The sequence below is a fragment of the Aulonocara sp. 'chitande type north' Nkhata Bay genome, linkage group LG17 (assembly GCF_057382095.1).
Source record: "Aulonocara sp. 'chitande type north' Nkhata Bay isolate Kocher_YH1m ecotype deep benthic linkage group LG17, A_spYH_male_GT1.1, whole genome shotgun sequence".
Taxonomy (NCBI): Eukaryota; Metazoa; Chordata; class Actinopteri; order Cichliformes; family Cichlidae; genus Aulonocara; species Aulonocara sp. 'chitande type north' Nkhata Bay.
In genome coordinates this window covers 977,949-994,958 of record NC_141360.1, presented here as the reverse complement: position 1 = coordinate 994,958, position 17,010 = coordinate 977,949, and the positions used below count along the sequence as shown (strand labels likewise).

At 41.5% G+C, this 17,010-nt stretch overlaps 1 protein-coding gene across 1 annotated transcript; it reads right to left on the bottom strand.

The window, feature by feature from the left end:
* Positions 1 to 220: 220 nt before the first annotated feature.
* On the bottom strand, positions 221 to 15,257 carry LOC147309382 (chloride anion exchanger-like). The gene is made up of 20 exons (XM_086269620.1): positions 14,996 to 15,257; positions 13,069 to 13,208; positions 12,469 to 12,579; positions 12,225 to 12,385; positions 10,629 to 10,793; positions 10,404 to 10,556; positions 10,029 to 10,111; positions 9,024 to 9,171; positions 8,828 to 8,941; positions 8,160 to 8,237; positions 7,989 to 8,084; positions 7,775 to 7,881; positions 7,460 to 7,529; positions 5,897 to 5,989; positions 5,618 to 5,713; positions 2,105 to 2,332; positions 1,980 to 2,034; positions 1,713 to 1,858; positions 1,459 to 1,518; positions 221 to 512 (listed from the first exon to the last, which is right to left on the bottom strand). The coding sequence occupies exons 1-20, from the start codon at positions 15,127 to 15,129 to the stop codon at positions 486 to 488; spliced, it is 2,265 nt and encodes a 754-aa protein (XP_086125746.1). The 5' UTR covers positions 15,130 to 15,257; the 3' UTR covers positions 221 to 485.
* Positions 15,258 to 17,010: the final 1,753 nt, after the last annotated feature.

The following is a 17,010-nucleotide window of genomic DNA, read 5'->3' as shown; positions in this document are numbered from 1 at the left end:
GTAGTCATGGTAACAAAAGTAGCATGTTGTCCAGAGCAATACTGTGGCTTTAACCATTTCTGGATAACAGTAAAGCTAACAGTAACAGTTAAGATACTTATAACCATGCCCACTGCACTTTTAATGCATGTTATCTTTTGATGTTAACATGTAACAAAGTTAATGGATTAAAAAAGGCAACAAACAGCATTATTTAGAGAGTAAAAAATTTATTCCAGCATTTCAGTCAGTTTTAACTCTTGAAAGTAATGTTACCATTGCAAAGACATTCATCCTCACCATCATGAAAATGAAAATAAACATGTCAAATAAATTATACAGTAATTGTCTACAAATCTATATGATGTATACGATAAAAAAGCAATAGAATCAATGCAGTTTCATGCATTGCATTAAAAGCCACACACACACACACACACACACACACACGGTTGATAGGTTCATCTTCCTCGTCTTTGGTCGTCCTCATCATCGTCACTCTGAAGTTATAACTTTGTTTGTGTGGGTGAAGCCTGTGGGAGAAGAAGGAGCTGACGTTCAGTCACGTTCAGTCAATCTCATCTGTCATCAAAGCGACTTCCTGTCACAGTCCTGGGCCATTGTGACCCAGTGTTTTGAGTTTATTTTTATGTTTAAGTCCTTTAATTTTTCGAAGTTTATTTCTATCATTAGGTTGTCATTCTAGTTCTTTGTTATTAGATTCCCTTTGTGTCTTCACCCCTCTGTTATGTCTCCCTTGCCCGTCATGTGTTTCGTGTCTGCATGTCTTGTGTTGTCAAGTTCATGTTGTCATCTCTGTGTCTCATTATGTTTCCTGTTTTATTTTGGAGAGGTCTTGTGTTCCTGTGTTCATTGTGTTTAGTTTTTCTCTTCCACTGTGACGTCATTATGTTCATTGGTGTCAGCTGTTTCCCCATGTGTTTCCACTGACAGATCACATGACCGTTGTCCTCCATGATTTTTCTTCTTTATCTTGCAGCATCAAATTGAGGACCCCTATTATTTCGGGCTGTGTATTAGTTTTGGGGCGTACTTAGTTTTTCACAGTAGTTGTATAGTCCTGTGGAAACTTTCTTTTTCATGGGACTGCATGTGTTAGAAAGCTTATCAGTTATTAAATCAAAGACTTGTCTTGGTCATCAGGCTGCTGAAATGAGTTTTTATATATATATTTTTTAAATGACCAAGTTTAACTCATTCACTGCCATTGACGTCTATAGCCGTCAATGGCAGTGAATGAGTCAATGGGTTTAACTCATTCACTGCCAATGGCTGGCAGTGAATGAGTTAAAGAAATAATAAAATTCTGTGGGGGTTTTTTCGTTTCAGAAGTTGGAAATAAATCATCGGATTTTATTTTTCTGCTTTTGGCTTCTGTATTGTAACCAGTAAAATAGATGAAAGTTATTTCTCAAAAACCACAAACACTGAAAAGCACAGTTTGAGACTGATACCTACATTTCTGTCTCTGCTCCTCAAATTGCCGGGCAGATGATGAATAGTGACTCCTGTCATTATCTGTAAAACAACATAAAGAACGTCAGATTCAATTTAGTTTCTTTTTTAAAATGTATTTATGGTCACAGCACAGTCGCCTCAAGGTGCTTTATGCTGTAAAAACCCTACATGTGTGTAATAGTATTGTGTACATATATTTCCAACAGTAAGATGTCAAATACTCCCTGAATATTGTGTTTGTTGCTCTTCTTTACCTTCTCATAATCAGACTTTTTTGGAATAGGCTCCGGATGTTTCTCCAGGATGTGCAGCATGGCGTCATGCAGTGTCAGGTAGAACATTGAAGACTGAACTTCATCATCAAAGAAGCTACAATCATGGAGTTTCTCCAGGATGTAAGCTGCAGCAGAAGGTCCAAATATGGTAGACAAACATACAGCTGAGTATGTGGCAGGTGTTTAGGTTAGCATGGTAGGCTAACATGATTACTAAACTAATACAGACAATACGCTAGTACTTACGGTCACAGGCCACAATGTAGACCTCAACCTCAACTCGGATCAGCTCTTTCAGCAGCTGCAAAGAGAAATGAATTAAACAGAGCCAGAGCGAAACATCTGCTACTGCTGCATGAATACAAACGCACTGCTCTGAGTCCCTTCAGTCCAGAGATGTCTAAGAAGGAGACGGCGGCAAAGTCCAGGACCAGGCTGTGAATCTCAACTCTGGGAACCGCAATGTTGGCCGGAAGCTCGGCGTTCCAGTCGATCCGGGCAGGAAAGTCTTTGAAGTCAGTCGGTTGGTCCAGCTCTTCCATGTTGCTCTCGTCCTCTGATTCATTTATGGGTCCACACGAGGTATTCAGGAGGCCGATCTGTAACAGCGAAATATGTTTTCTATGTCAGACTTCACCACACGGGAACACATTCCAGATGATGAATCCATAATGAGCCTTTCTGCTCTCGCACAAGACTCTCATGTTGTGACTGATCGAGCGAAGTTGTAGACGCGCTTTAAACCAGAGACAAACTCACACATTACAAAGCCGTATAAATATTAAACACGCTGTGTCCACTGGGCTGTTTCGTTTGTTAATGCTGTTTGTCGAGTTTTCGTTAACAATTTTTGTCGTCGTTTTATCTTTCGTTCGCACTCCTACGTATAGTGTGTAGCAAGAGCATGTGCTGCTGTCAGCTCCTCCTCCTATGCTCCTTCCAACCACACGATTGGTTCAGTATAATTGTTGTTGCCTTTCATGTTGTCCGTCGAAACATGGATGCAATGAGCTTACTGACTTTATATTGAACATATTTTATATCACAGTCGAGGAACGTTTTTGCACAATATTCATTTTTATTGTTTTATCACCAGGCTCTACCTCGTATCATATTCATGCAATCGCTCATGTCTCAGATAAGTGATGCTGGACCTTGTACTGTTTGTTGTACAAATGACACTGTCATTTTTCTCCACCAATTTTATATCATACCACTGCCAATACAACAGTCCTTTAATACCTCAGTGTGTGAAGAGGACTCTCCATTTACATGCACAAACTGGAGTCTATTAGATAGATATGATACAAACCACTGCAGCACAGTACCTGTAATACCTACAGCATGTTCTAATCGCTCTAATAGGATATTATGGTCGACAGTATCGAACGCTGCACTGAGGTCTAGCAGGACAAGCACAGAGATGAGTCCACTGTCAGAGGCCATAAGAAGATCATTTGTAACCTTCACTAAAGCTTTTTCTGTGCTGTGATGAGCTCTGAAACCTGACTGAAACTCTTCAAATAAACCTCTGCAGATGATCTGTTAGCTGTTTGACAACTACTCTTTCAAGGATGTTTGATATGAAAGGAAGGTTGGAGATTGGCCTATAATTAGCTAAGACTGCTGGGTCTAGAGATGCTTTTTGAGTAAAGGTTTAACTACAGCCAGCTTGAAGGCCTGTGGTACATAGCCGATCATTAGAGATAGGTTGATCATATTTAAGATCGAAGAATTAATTAATGGCAGGACTTCTTTGAGCAGTTTTGTAGGAATGGGGTCTAAAAGACACGTTGATGGTTTGGAGGAAGTAATTATTGAAGTTAACTCAGAAAGATCAATTAGAGAAAAAGAGTCTAACTTAACATCAATGGTACTAAGAGTAGCTGTAGATAATATTACATCTGTGGGATGATTACTGGTAATTTTTTCTCTAATGATAAAAATTTTATTTGTGAAGAAGTTCATGAAGTCATTACTAGTTAATGTTAAAGGGATGGTTGGCTCAACAGAGCTCTGACTGTTTGTCAGCCTGGCTACAGTGCTGAAGAGAAACCTGGGGTTGTTCTTATTTTCTTCAATCAGTGATGAATAGTAAGATGTTCTGGCTTTGCGGAGGGCTTTCTTATAAAGCAGCAAACTATTTCTCCAGGCTAAATGATGATCCTCTAAATTTGTGACACGCCATTTCCTCTCCAGATTACGAGTCATCTGCTTTAGGCTACGTGTTTGGGAATTATACCACGGAGTCAGGTAGATGATAACAAGTAAGACTGGTTTCTGAGTTTTACAGCTGGGGTGGACGAGGCTAAGTATCAGGCTTTCAAATGAATTAAAAGTCTGTCTGGGTCTTTGGTTGATTAATAGGCTGGTGTGAAAAATTGCTGCCACACCTCCCCCTCGGCCTGTGCTTCGAGGTTTCTGGTAGTTAGAATGACTCGGGGGTGTTGATTCATTTAAACTAACATAATCATCCTGCTGCAACCAGGTTTCTGTAAGGCAGAGTAAACGATTTGTTGATCAATTATTAAGTCATGTACTAACAGAGACTTGGAGGAGAGAGACATAATATTTAATAATCCACATTTCACTGTTTTACTCTGTGGTTCAGATGTGGATGCTGTATTGTAGGGCTGGGTATCGTCACTGATTTCTAGAATCGATTTGATTACGATTAGATTTGAATCGGGGAAATTTTTGCCTCAGACAGTCAGAAATATTATAATTCTGATCACTTATCAGTACATATATCTATATTTTTATATCTATTAAAGAAACCTGACACTTGTGAGACTTTATCAAAGGTGTGAGCATCACAGCAGGTGCCTTTGTGTCAAAGTAGCTGAAGATAAAACACAGAAAAATGTGACGGTGATTTTCCTGGTCTGGGTTTTTATAGCAGATGACCTTAAAAATATTGTGCAGTCAAAAACGAAGTGAAGCAGAGCAAAGTTACTGAGCTTTGATTAGAGACACAGCATTTTGCAATTTTGCATAATTTCAAAAAGTTTAAATTTGTTCAGTATTGAACAGCAGAAATGAGGCTTTCTTGTCAGAAGTAAGTAAAAAAAAAAACTAAAAACAAAAACAGCGGCCGACACCGTAGACTGCTGGGTAATAAGCAGGGGTGGGTTTTGATTATTGATTTAGAGAGAGCTCTACATGAAGTGTGATTTTTATCGTGGTGGAAGCAAAACAGCAAAAGTCAGAGGAAATTCGTGACAATGTTCATGTGAAGCGAAATGTGAAGCTAGTTTGGATCGTCTTTGGCTGCTGGTTCGCTCAATATTGTTTGGAAAGAGCTCAAACCTGCAGCTTCAGAATCAGCGCAAAAAGGACGTAAACACAAAGCGCCCACTGACGCTTCAGAATCAGCGAGCTGTCGGCTTTCAGCCCCGACCGTGTCCGTGCCGTCGGGTGAGCTCGCTGATTCGGATGCGTTGGCTCCGCACTTTGTGTTTACGTCTTTGTGCAGAATCCGTGTTCCTGCTCTAAATCGTTTTGTTGCTGGTTTTTAGTTTGTTTTTTGTCTGTTTGGAAGCTGACACAGTCTCTATGGAGATGGATTTTTGGGGGGGTAGCAGGAGGAGAGAAGCTGCAGAGAGGCGTGTAAGACTGCAACTCTGCTTCCTGGTCCCAACTCTGGATAGTCATATTTTGGGGGGTTTAATAAATGTGTCTATATTTCTAGAAATGAGAGCTGCTGTTTTCTGTACATTTCTAAACATGCAGATTTACAGTGTTTACCTAAATTGAGTTGAAAGAGATGAGCAAGAAGCAAATGTTAATATTAAAAATGAGTAAATGAGGCTTCGTTGCCTTGTTAATGTGTCGACACAGGCAACATTTGTGCCGTTACTATCAAACCAAGCTCAGATACTCACAGATGTCCACTGCAACTTGCCCTTCTTCAGAAGTTTCCGTATCATCCTCACTGCTTTATTTCTCTTTCTCAACACCCGTAATGGGTTAAAGCCGACCTGGGAAGACATACAGTAAGTGTGTCATTTATCACAAGTAATCATAGGAGATAGTATCAGAGATGAGATTTTACTCCATCTATTTTATTGTCCTGTGAAGAATATGATGCTTTTTAAAAACTAAATTATCCAAACTGATGCTTTTATTCTTTAACAGCTCCATTAAAGGCAGATGTGACTTACAGCTTCCACCAGCTTGTTCCTGAAGAACTCAATGTTGGCAAAGAAGATTGGAGATGGGATCCTGAAGATCTTCACTCCTTCTGGCTCGTATATCTGCAAAGAGTTTTAAAGTACTGCAAAATCAAAATCAATGACTAGTTGTTCAAATCTCAATTTGAAAATCAGCTGGTAAACTGTCAGGTACATTTAGTATCAAAGCATCCACAAAAAGACCTTGCTTCTGCATTATTGGAGGACATAAATATCCAAACTTGGAAATACTCAAGAGCAAGAGCAGATGAAGGGGGACTTCATGGATTTTTCGATCGGGGCGCTCTGCACTCGGTCAGGTGGGTCCCAGCATCTTTGAGTTTATTTGGTGAGGTTGCTTTCCTATGTTAAACTCATGTTAAACTCATGTGTCATTTTAAAGTTAAGGGTGTAGTTGACTTATTTTGTATTACTTGTGAGATGTGTTAAGTTCTAGTATGATTATTAGTTTCTCTTGGTTGAGTTTTTAGTCAGGTTTGTGTTTCCTTTATGGGTCATTACTGTCTATGTAGGTTCTCCTGGTGCTCCGTGTTGTCAGGTGTACGTCCTTTCCTTGTTCCTGTTTTATTTAGTCTTGTGTTCCATGTTCAGTGTGTTTAGTTTAGTCTTCCTGTGGCGTTCAGCTGTGTTTCTACTTCCCTCATTACCCTTCTGTGTATTTAAGTCCTCTGTCTCTCTGTGTTCATTGTCGGGTCGTCTGTTTATCTCGTCAGGTCAGGTGTTTCATTGAGTTTAGTTTTGCTTTGCCTTGTTTTCTGTTTTGGCTATCAGCCTCAATAAAAGCCTCGCCTTTTGTTACAGCTCGTTCTCTCTCCCGTGCCTGCTTTTGGCTCCACACCGCAAACACGCCGGCCTGCCTGGCCCTGACACACTCTGAGGGAATGTAACTGCAATGTCTCCTAGCAGGCTGGCTATGAGATAATAAGGCATAAGCACTTCCTGTGAAAAGTTTGTTGTTTTTTAGTTGTAATTAGTAATACCGCTGCTTTTGTATTGGTCATTTTCAAGACAGTCAAGTGCTTAGTTATTACGTATCCTTTACGTTATATTTAAAAACAACACTCATTCACAGATACAGTGTAAATGAGGGTAAAGTCTCTCTCAGCACCTTTAATCGCCACTGCTTTCTCTGACTCTTATAGATCTTGAAATCACATGAAACTTGCTGAGTATGTACATTTTGTAAGTGAGCTGATTGCTCTACATGCATCATAGCCTCTAATAAAAGCCTTTGCACATTACAAATGTGCATTTGTCCTTTACATAAACATTCATTCAGAGTAAGGAAGGACTCACTGTGTTCATCATAAAATCATGACCCTCTGTATTTTATTCTTTAATAGCCTACTTAAAAGACTTGGTCACAGGTTTTCACCTCTAGTTTGATCATTATTTTAATTTGTATAATTACAAAACCATACATTTTGTTGTGGCCTGTAGAACTAATCCAAATGCCTGAGATAATATCCCAACAGCTGTGTAAATATTTGAAAGGTAAACTGAAGCCACCTGAGGGGCCACACGCTAACTCACGCTGATGTAGTCCTTTCGGTCTTTGTAGATATCGGTGCCCCTGATGTTGGCCAGCAGACTGCAGCGAGGACTGAAGCAAACAAGCAAACATGACATGCTAACACGCTCACAATGATGATGATACAACGATGACAGGTTTGATGTAAACTACTGTATCATTTACAAGAATCAGCGTCACGTGTTTGTACTCGCTGTCGGGGTCATTTATCTAACAGCTGACAGAAGAAAAGCCATCACTTTGAACCTCGTGACAATAGCGTGATGAAAGAACAACAGTAATCAGTTACATGATCACATTGTACACCAAATACTCACAACTGAGTCCTGAGGATGACACTGATCAGCTCCACACCGAGGCCGACAGCCAGTCCCAGATCCAGCCCCAGCAAGAAGGCACCGATGCAGCTAGCCAGCCACACCACCTTGTTGTGGTAAGAAACATGTTGTTTACTAACAAGGAGGCCACGTGTCCTTTCTTACAACATATAAACATGGTCTTTAAGAGTACTGAAAGTTTGTGAGGTCTTACACAGTCGGCTTTGTCCCTCCTCCACAGATATGGGATCTCTCTGAACTGCATCAGACTGCCCTTCAGGTTGACGATGATCACGGCGCCCAGCACGGACTGTTAAAGCAGAGGGCCAGAGATCGGCTTTCAGAGTATAGACAGCATGTCAGAGGCACAGGGAGGGGTACATACCTTTGGTAGGGGCTCCAGTAGGAATCCAATAGCCAATGTGACGATCATCACTATGACAGCTGACAGTAAACCAGCTACCTGGAAACAACAGAAGAGGCAGAGGATTGAAAAACCAACATGATGGAAATCAGATTCTGTTTGTGCTGATTTAAAAAGGACTTTATCAGATCAGTTGATTGATACACTTTCTCCTCTAAACACTAGAGGTCACTGTTGGCTGGCCTTTCTATTGGTCACTCGCTGTGAATTTAATGCATTTGTGCGACTGTATGTCAGAGCGACGAGCCGCAGTGTCACAGGAACTGCTGTCAATTCATTTGCAGTTAATCACAGAGTCTCTATGAACGTGTATAAACAGAAGAGAATGACAGATTCTGTGACCTGATCTCATGCAGTTGGTCATATTTAAATGTTTTCCAGGGATTCAACAAATGAATTGTAGTGAAAAAGCAAAGATTTCATTATAAAGATTTTCATTGTAAAGATACTTCAAACGTTTGTGTCACGAAACTGGACTTCAGTTTCAATATTATTCAATACAGTTTTATTTATACAGCACCAAATCACAACAACAGTCACCTCACGGTGCTTTGTACTGTAAGGTCGACCCTACAATAATACAGAAAACCCTGCCTGACATGGACAGATCCGGGATCAGCTTAGTTTACCTGAGTTTTCCCTCCTGTGCTCTCCTGAACTGCACTCCTAGAAAGAGCTGTACTCGCTGCAAAAGACCTGAAGGAAGCTCCAAAGATGTTGCTGACTCCAAAGGCTATCAGCTCCTGTAGCCGGGTCACAGAGATAAGAAATCACACTGACGTCCTGACGCGACGTTAACCTACATGTGGCTGAGTTGTTACCCACCTGGTTTCCATCTATGGTGTAATCGTGTTTTATAGAATAAACCTTGGCCACAGAGAAGGCCACAGCAAAACCCACGATGGCTATAGGAAACGCTTCCACTGCCGTTTCTTGGAAGATCTGCGGGTTTGGGGCGACTGGCGCCTCGTACCTGAAACGGTACAAGTCTGTCAGATCATTGTGCCTCTAAACATGGACACGCTCAGGTGGATCAGCCACAAGTGATAAGAGGAACAATTCAGAGCCAGAACCCTTAGCTAAAGCGTAACATTATGTTACTGTTTCAAAATACAGGCTGATGGTTCTGGGTCACTGTGACCCAGCATTTTGACCTTCTTGTATTCTGGTAATATTTTGTATTATGGCTGATGTTCAGGGTCATTCATGGTCGTAGTTATTCTGAGTGTTCTTGTTTAGTTCTCGGACTATTCGGTTCCCCTTGTGTCTTTGTCCTCTGTGTCTCTCTCTCGTGTTCATGTCTGACTTGTCTCGGCTGTGTTCACTGTGTGTTTTCTCTTCTCTGGACGTTGTGCTGTGTGTTTAAGCCTGTTTAGTTCCATTACAAGTTTAGTTATTTTTGTATTTTCTGATGTTCAGCAATAAAGCTACCTGTTGAGTTTCTGTCTCGCCTCCACGAGTCTGCGTTTGGGTCCTCAAATCAAAAACATATTTAACTTTGGCCAAAGCAGAAAGAGACATAACACGTGTAAAGTTTGCATGTTGCATTTTAGAACTATGATGTTGTGGAAGTGGTTTGACCTCTCTTTGACTGCCTTTCTGATTTCACACTTTTACAGGCTCCAAAACAAACTGTTAGCTTTTAGCTATTATCACCTTATAAACGTCTTATGTACTTGTGAGTTATGCACAGTGTCAGGATATTAAAACCACAGTATAATATTACAGGGGAAGTTTGTCATTGATAACTCCTGCTGCTGATGTTCTGACTCTTTTCCAGCAAAGATAAAACAATCGACAGGTTTCACTGTGAGCTTGATGTATTCTTACCCTTTTGGTATATAACCAACAACATCAATGCCATATCTTGTCTTAAAGTCGAATGCATATGAAACTCCACATGCAATAACAGTCTGTGAAAGAAATGACAAATGATTATTCACAGCTATTTACTCTTTTAAATACAAAAGTCAGAGAGCATTTATTAACTGCAGGTGTCAACCTGTGACCGGTATCTCTCGCTGAAATCTTTTTCCGGCCCATAAATGAACATTACTCACTTTAATGAGTGTTATTCACCTGCTGAGTGCAGTCGTTACAGTGAAGAGCCAAAACCAGCGTAATAAATATCAGTGTTGTTGTTTGTGGAACCAACAAGCCTTCAAAGAGATGCAAAAATGTCAGGAGTCGTGCAGTGTTGCTCACCATGATGACCTCTATGGGGATCGGCACAGGCAGCTTGGATTTAAATCGCTCATTTATCTCCTTTACGATGAACACCACCACCATGATCACGATGGAGATCACCACATCACACACATTGGTGGAGGTGATCTTGTTAAAGATGATCTCCAAGGTCTGAAGAATGAAACCAGCAGATGAACAACCTGTTGGATGAACAGAGCAAGCTTCAAGCTGGCCTGTACTTACATATATGAGTGACAGAGGCCCGCTGATCCCTGGAACTTCCAGCCCCAACACAAACTTGAGCTGCGACACCAGAATGTGGATCGCAGCAGCTGTGGTGAAACCTGACACAAGTGTGTCGGAAAGGTACATGACAACGAAGCCCACCTGCAGAACGCCCATCGCAAGCTGCCAGAGACAGGAGTCACAAACAGATTCAGTCATTGAGGCTGAAAAACCCAACATGATAAACAAAATAGTGTATTATTAAACTGCGAGTTACCAGAAAAAGAAAAACGGTTTTTTGAATTTCTTTTAGGAATGAAAACCCTGTGACGTCCCTCTGTGTACGACTACATCAAGGTTAACAACAGCTGTTCATCTGAATGTGCTGCTTTGATTAGCAGACAGCAGCATATATGTCATGATCTGGTTTTCACATCCGTAACATAAATAGCTAAACACAGTAAAAGTACCTCTCTGTGTGATTAGTATTACAAAAATACCCTTAAAGTACCGATAAGAGTCCACGTGGGACCAATGAATGTTTACATTGTCAACTGCAGTCCTCTCAACAGTTATAAAAGCAACTGCCAGTTTTCTGTAAATCACATAATTGATGAAGTGATCTACTAAGCATCATACTTTACATATAACTTTCCCTAAAGCACAGCTGTCAGAGCACACAGCAGGAAACAGCGAGGGAGTGCGAGCCTCTGCCTGCTCACTCTCTGGGCAGTTTGCTTTCAAGAGAATAATGCTGTATTTTTCATTTATAACTGTAGTTTGTAGTGCAGTGAAAAATCTGATTTTGTGTAGCATGACAGATCCTGTCTTTGATTACACAATTGTTGCGCAGGAGTAACATGAATAACTTGAGTTTATTACATAACTACTTTCTAACTACTGTAACTGGGCTGCTTATTGTTCCTGCCATCACTTTCTCTAAAGACTTGAAAGAAAGGCGGACGTGAAATGTAAGAGTGAGATTCTAGGTCAAATATGACATGATCATATATCCTCATTGCTCTGTGACTCTCGCTGCAGGTAATAACTGCTCTTGTATGGAGCTCATCTTATCCCACCTCAGTCCAAAGCTAACAAACCCAAACGTAGTAAGTCCATCTATGAGCGCCTCTCATGCTCACTGACTGGGATTTAGGTTTGTTTCACCTATTCCAAAAAAAGAGCACAGCCTTCTTGGTGCGTCCAGCTAACCTTCGCCTTAAACGGATAAATGTGAGAGTACAGTCAATATTCTCATGACTTTTAAAATGTCAACCTACTTTTCAGTCCGTCAGTGTTTTCATGCTAACACTATTATGCTACATTTGCTGCTCAATAGTATTTTTTGATGGAAAGATGGAGCGAAGTGTGCTCCTTTGAAAGCCAGAGCTCACAAATGAAGTTGTGATGAACGGCTCTCAAGGAGCCTTATTAAGAAGGACGAAACACAACATCTGTTTTCTGTCAAGGACACAAAGCTTTTTGTTGTTTCCACATCACAAACGTATGTTTGAGATCCTACAGGTTTGTGTTTGATCCTCAGAAAGCATGCTTGTTGACAAGGTGACTCAGTGTCGACTAGAGCAACTTATTGGCTGTGGCGAGCCGATTCACCTGCATGACGCCGGCAAGGAAGGTGACAGAAGAGGCCACCAGCACTCTCTGCTCGTCTCTGGTCAGGCCTTCAAACCCCGTGATGTTGAACGCCGGCCCCTCGTCTGGGACCAGCCTGGTGACCGCCGAGCCAATCATCAGACAGAGCACTGGAAACGGACCTTCGGGGAGACAGGAGGATGGCAGATATACTTACACTCTAACATTTAGAGAGCAGCTACATAGAAATGGACGATGGCCTTACCCACTGAGATGTGTCTGGAGGTGCCGAGGAAAAAGTAGATGATAACAGGGAAGAAGGCGGAGAAGAGCCCATACCAGGGTGGCAGAGAGGCCAACAAACAGTAGGCCAGCCCTGCAAGACAGAAACACCAGTTGAGTAAATCTCTGGGCTCTCAATAAGTAAGTAAAGTACACAAAGGTTAAAGAACCCGTCCTCCTAATTTCTTTTTACATCTATACTGTTACGATGTCACCTCCACTCACCTGCTGCTGAGGAGCAGCCAATTAAAAGAAAGCTGCTAAAGGTTTCAAAGGGCTGCACCAACATGCAAATTGATCTATAAATTTAATGTTTTCCTTTTTCTGAACGTTTTAGATGATATTGTGTCTCCATTAAAATGAGCAAAATCATCAAGCGATGAAATGGTTATTTCCTCATTTCCAAGCTGCTGTTAAGCACACTCACTATCGTTTAAACAGCTCAGATAAGAGCGCAGAGGTTCTCACAGCTGTCTGTTATCACAGGTTATCACAGTTAGTCAGATAGGGCCCAAGTTGCACAGTCATTATTGTTATCATTACTTCACAGAGTTCAGAGGCTGTAACTTTCTGTGATACTCACCTTGCAGCACAGCCACCAGTCCAGTGCTGACACCGGACACGATGTCACCCAGCAGCCATTCTTTGAATCGGTACGCTTTCATCCAGCCGATGACTGGGAGAAGAGACAGAGCCGTGCTCTTGGCTCGTTTCGCGTCACATCTGAAACGATAATGAACCAAAACCAGAGTAACCACTTTTTACATTTATGCTTCACAAGATTATTTAAACTGATTAAAGTGTACAAACATCGATCAGTTTAAGTCCTGCGTTTGTTTGTTCTTTTTAAAGATATGAAAAATATATTCTGCACAGCAGGAGAAACGTCTTCAATGAGCTCCACCCTGCCCAATTACGACTTTTGAATTAGTTAATATCACAGAAATACTAATAACTATATAAAGTGAACACATTATTTTTATTTAGATCTGCGCTGTCTTAAGATAAATCCATCCACATAGTTACACCCACATTATCCTGTAGAAAGCACAGGCCTGCCAGCGTTTCACCAAAGCACCCGCTACATCTCATTTTTAACGTTTTAGACATCAGTGACAATCTTAATGTCAGACGAGTGCTGATCTGCGTCGCGGCTGGACTGGGACAAAAACATCGACCGTGACATATTTGGTCCGACTGGCCCGACGTGATCACCCAATAAACACATAATGTATTTCTATATAAAGGGAGAGAGAGACTGTCATGGATGCATCATGTACGGATGTAACTCTGTTTAAAACTCGTGCTGTCAACCAGAGGCTGCGAGGGCTGCGTGTTGCTGGTGCAGCAGCACCGACAGCTGACATGTCCGGTAATCTCACACATTCTGCTTTATCTATTTTTACTTAGTTTTTCTCTCTTTGCTTTTCTGCTCAACTTTCTCGCCTCTCGTGTGTGCGCACAGAGGGGAGGGCCCGGCTGCGGTAAGAGGCTCGATTAGCCAATCCGGTGTCGGTGATGAAACTGGACTAACGCTGCCTGTGCGTGTGCGTGTAGGGTCAAAATAATAAGAATCTGGATTTTTCAAAAATGTTCAGACTTGAAACTACAGTAAAATTGATATTGTGTACCTGTGTAGTCTAACGTCACGCTGAGTATCAAAGCATTAAAGCACCATTAATATAAAGATAGACAAACACAGCAAACAGCAGGATTAGGGCCACATTAAGAAAAAAGATTAGTGATCATTTCGAGTTTAAAGATGAAAATCTATTTTGAGATAAAATGGTGAAATGTGGTTGTTTCAAGACAAGCTGCCCTCCACCCTCGGCAAAATGTATACTGTAGACAGTATCACTGAGAGTGAAATCGCACGTCTCTGTTAGCACATGAACACTGTGTGGTGATGGCGCAGGAAAAAGCTCGGAAGGGAAAAACACACAAACTTGGAAGAAAACGAAACAGGTGACAGTGGACCGATGATAGCGGTGGTTACACCCTCGTGCAATAAAGAAGATGCATGTTGTAACACAAGACACGATAAGACAGCTGATCAAGTTCTCTCACAAGACATTTTGTAGATGTTAGAGGAGCTGCGAGTCTCCACATTCCCACCGTTTCCCTCAAAATACTATTTCATGTTTAATCTCAAAATGTTGACTTTAATCTAATAGAGATGAAGCGCCTTGAGGCGACTGTTGTTGCTGTGCTATACAAATACATTTGAATTGAATTCAATCTCAAAATTAAACTTAATACTTGTCTTACATAACACATAATGTTTTTGTATCAGGTAAAGTGTCTCGTCAGACCTTAATCACTATAAACGTAACCTGTGTAAACTGAGCCAAACAAGCTTGAACCTTTGTTGATGGAAATGAGAGCAGCTGCTGCTGAATCACCACAGTTCATCAAACCTTTGCAGAGTCGTCGTTTGGAACGTAGGTTTGCATCCAGTGATCACAGGAACCAAACAGAAAACACAGCAAACAGTCTGACATGTTGCTTACGTGAAATATTGCTTGATGTGGTCCAGCATAGTTTTGCGGTGCCTGTAGATCTTTTCATGGTCCTGAGCGAAGGACTCCTCCGAGTACAGCGGCCTGGTCACTACGTACTGCTGAGCTGCCGGGCGCATCATCATCTCCTTTGCTGCTTCCTCTCTGTGTGGCTCTGAGGTCCATTAATCACATCAGGTTAGCAAAAGGATCCCGTCCTTCCTTTGAACATCACTTATCAAAGCACATTAACAGAAAACAGCAAAGGTCCAGACCCCCAAATACAAGACAGAGCACATAAGGCAGGTCAGAGCGTGCGTCGTCCCAGAGGGTGAGATTGTCAGGTTGAAGAAACACCAGAGAAGTTTGGTTTGAGTGTTAGCAGTCCTCACTTCCCCACAGCTCCCTCTTTACTTTCCAACACGTACGTATATGCAGAGCAGCTCGTCCTACATACCTGAGAGCGTCCCAGTCTGTGTCGAAGCTTCCGCCATCTCTTCCTCCTGCTCCAGATCCTGGAAATCAACTGGGGTCTCAGACGCTCGTGCCACCAATAAATACCATCTCTCCCACTTATCACAACTGTAATTATTAACAGCAGTGACGATGATGTCATTCTTTCAAGTAGGATTACAAATGCTGGATGTCTGACGTACCCTTGACCTTTGTTCTCACTGATAACCTGCAACTTTTAGTAGCTCGAGGATGTGGACAGCACAAACAGGATAGGATAAAACTCAAGTAGCATGTTAGGAGGGGACACGGCTTTAAAGGTTGTTTGTGCCGTTGTGCACCTGGTGTGTGTGCTGCAGGAAGCAGGTTTGTCAGTATCTAAAAAGTTAAACCACGCCCACACTGTGGCATTAAAGTTAAACATGTTCACATGTGTGCAGCTTTAAGTCAGCAGGGATGGAGAGTCATTATAAACTGGGTTAGAAATTACAATGAAACCGTTTTTCTTCATGAATGTGTGCATGACCAACATGGCTCAGTCCAGTCTTTGTTATGCCACATCATGCTGAATGATCAGCCACAGTGCAGTGGTCAAAACCCTCTGAATTACAATCACTTTCCACTCTTTGGGCCTTATTTCTATCAGGAGACAAAACTGAAGAGTCGCCGTTGGTTGTTTAAGTTCACAACCAATAACCACATCGGTTGTGAACATTATAAATTCACATAACGGGTGCAAAGAGTTTTAAGGCGATATTTTAGAAAGTACGACACAGCTGATGTACATGAGTAAAAAACACCACAAAACCTTTCTGCACCTGTTTCTTGTTTTTCAGTCATTAAAGACGCTGAATATTCGTCCCACCACGTAGAAAGAAATCATTGCACTTCATGCTCCTGATTGGTGCATTTCAGCAGGACAATGTGAACTGGGCCTCACAGCAGAAGGGCCTGTGTGCTGATCTGAATCAGACTCATCAAATCAGTTCACAGATGTTTCCTGACTGCTGTTAAAAGAACGCTACACACTGGTAAACGTGGCCTTGTAACAACTTTTAAAGATGTTTTCCTTCCAGCAAATTCCAAATGACCCTGTGATCTTGTTAAAATGGGACATAAACATTCGACATGTCTTCCATTGTAAATAAAACGGGTTTATTTTTCATTTCCATTTCACACAGCATGTGAACGTCTGTGGAATCGGCGTTGTGGTTTGTTTTAATCGTCAAGTCAAGAAGGTTTGATTTCCTCACACATGCGTTCACGGTATTTCTCAAACTGTGCTAAGCAGTGATGTGTTCTGCTTGTTTCAAATGTCGTTGAATGTCCAGTCATTTATATCATAATTGTGCTGAAAGACAAGCTGTTTCTAATGATGATAAACTAGATTTGTAACTTGTGAAAGAAGAACGTGGTGGAAAAAGTCATAAATGGCCTGCCTGCTGCTTTATGTGCTCCTTATCTGTTGCTTATCACTCATAAGATAACAGCAGCGACAAATAAGGTGTAAATGTTGTGTCAGTCCGGTCTTTGTTGCAGACTCATAGTATTGTCCCACAATAAACAAACACCAG

Excerpts from the sequence above, each read along its gene's own strand:
- LOC147309382 (XM_086269620.1), bottom strand. The coding sequence starts at position 15,129 with ATGATGATGCGCCCGGCAGCTCAGCAGTACGTAGTGACCAGGCCGCTG. Across the intron at positions 10,794-12,224 it reads TCCTTGCCGGCGTCATGCAG|CTTGCGATGGGCGTTCTGCA; the intron begins GTGAATCGGCTC and ends TGTCTCTGGCAG. Across the intron at positions 5,714-5,896 it reads GGAACAAGCTGGTGGAAGCT|GTCGGCTTTAACCCATTACG; the intron begins GTAAGTCACATC and ends ATGTCTTCCCAG.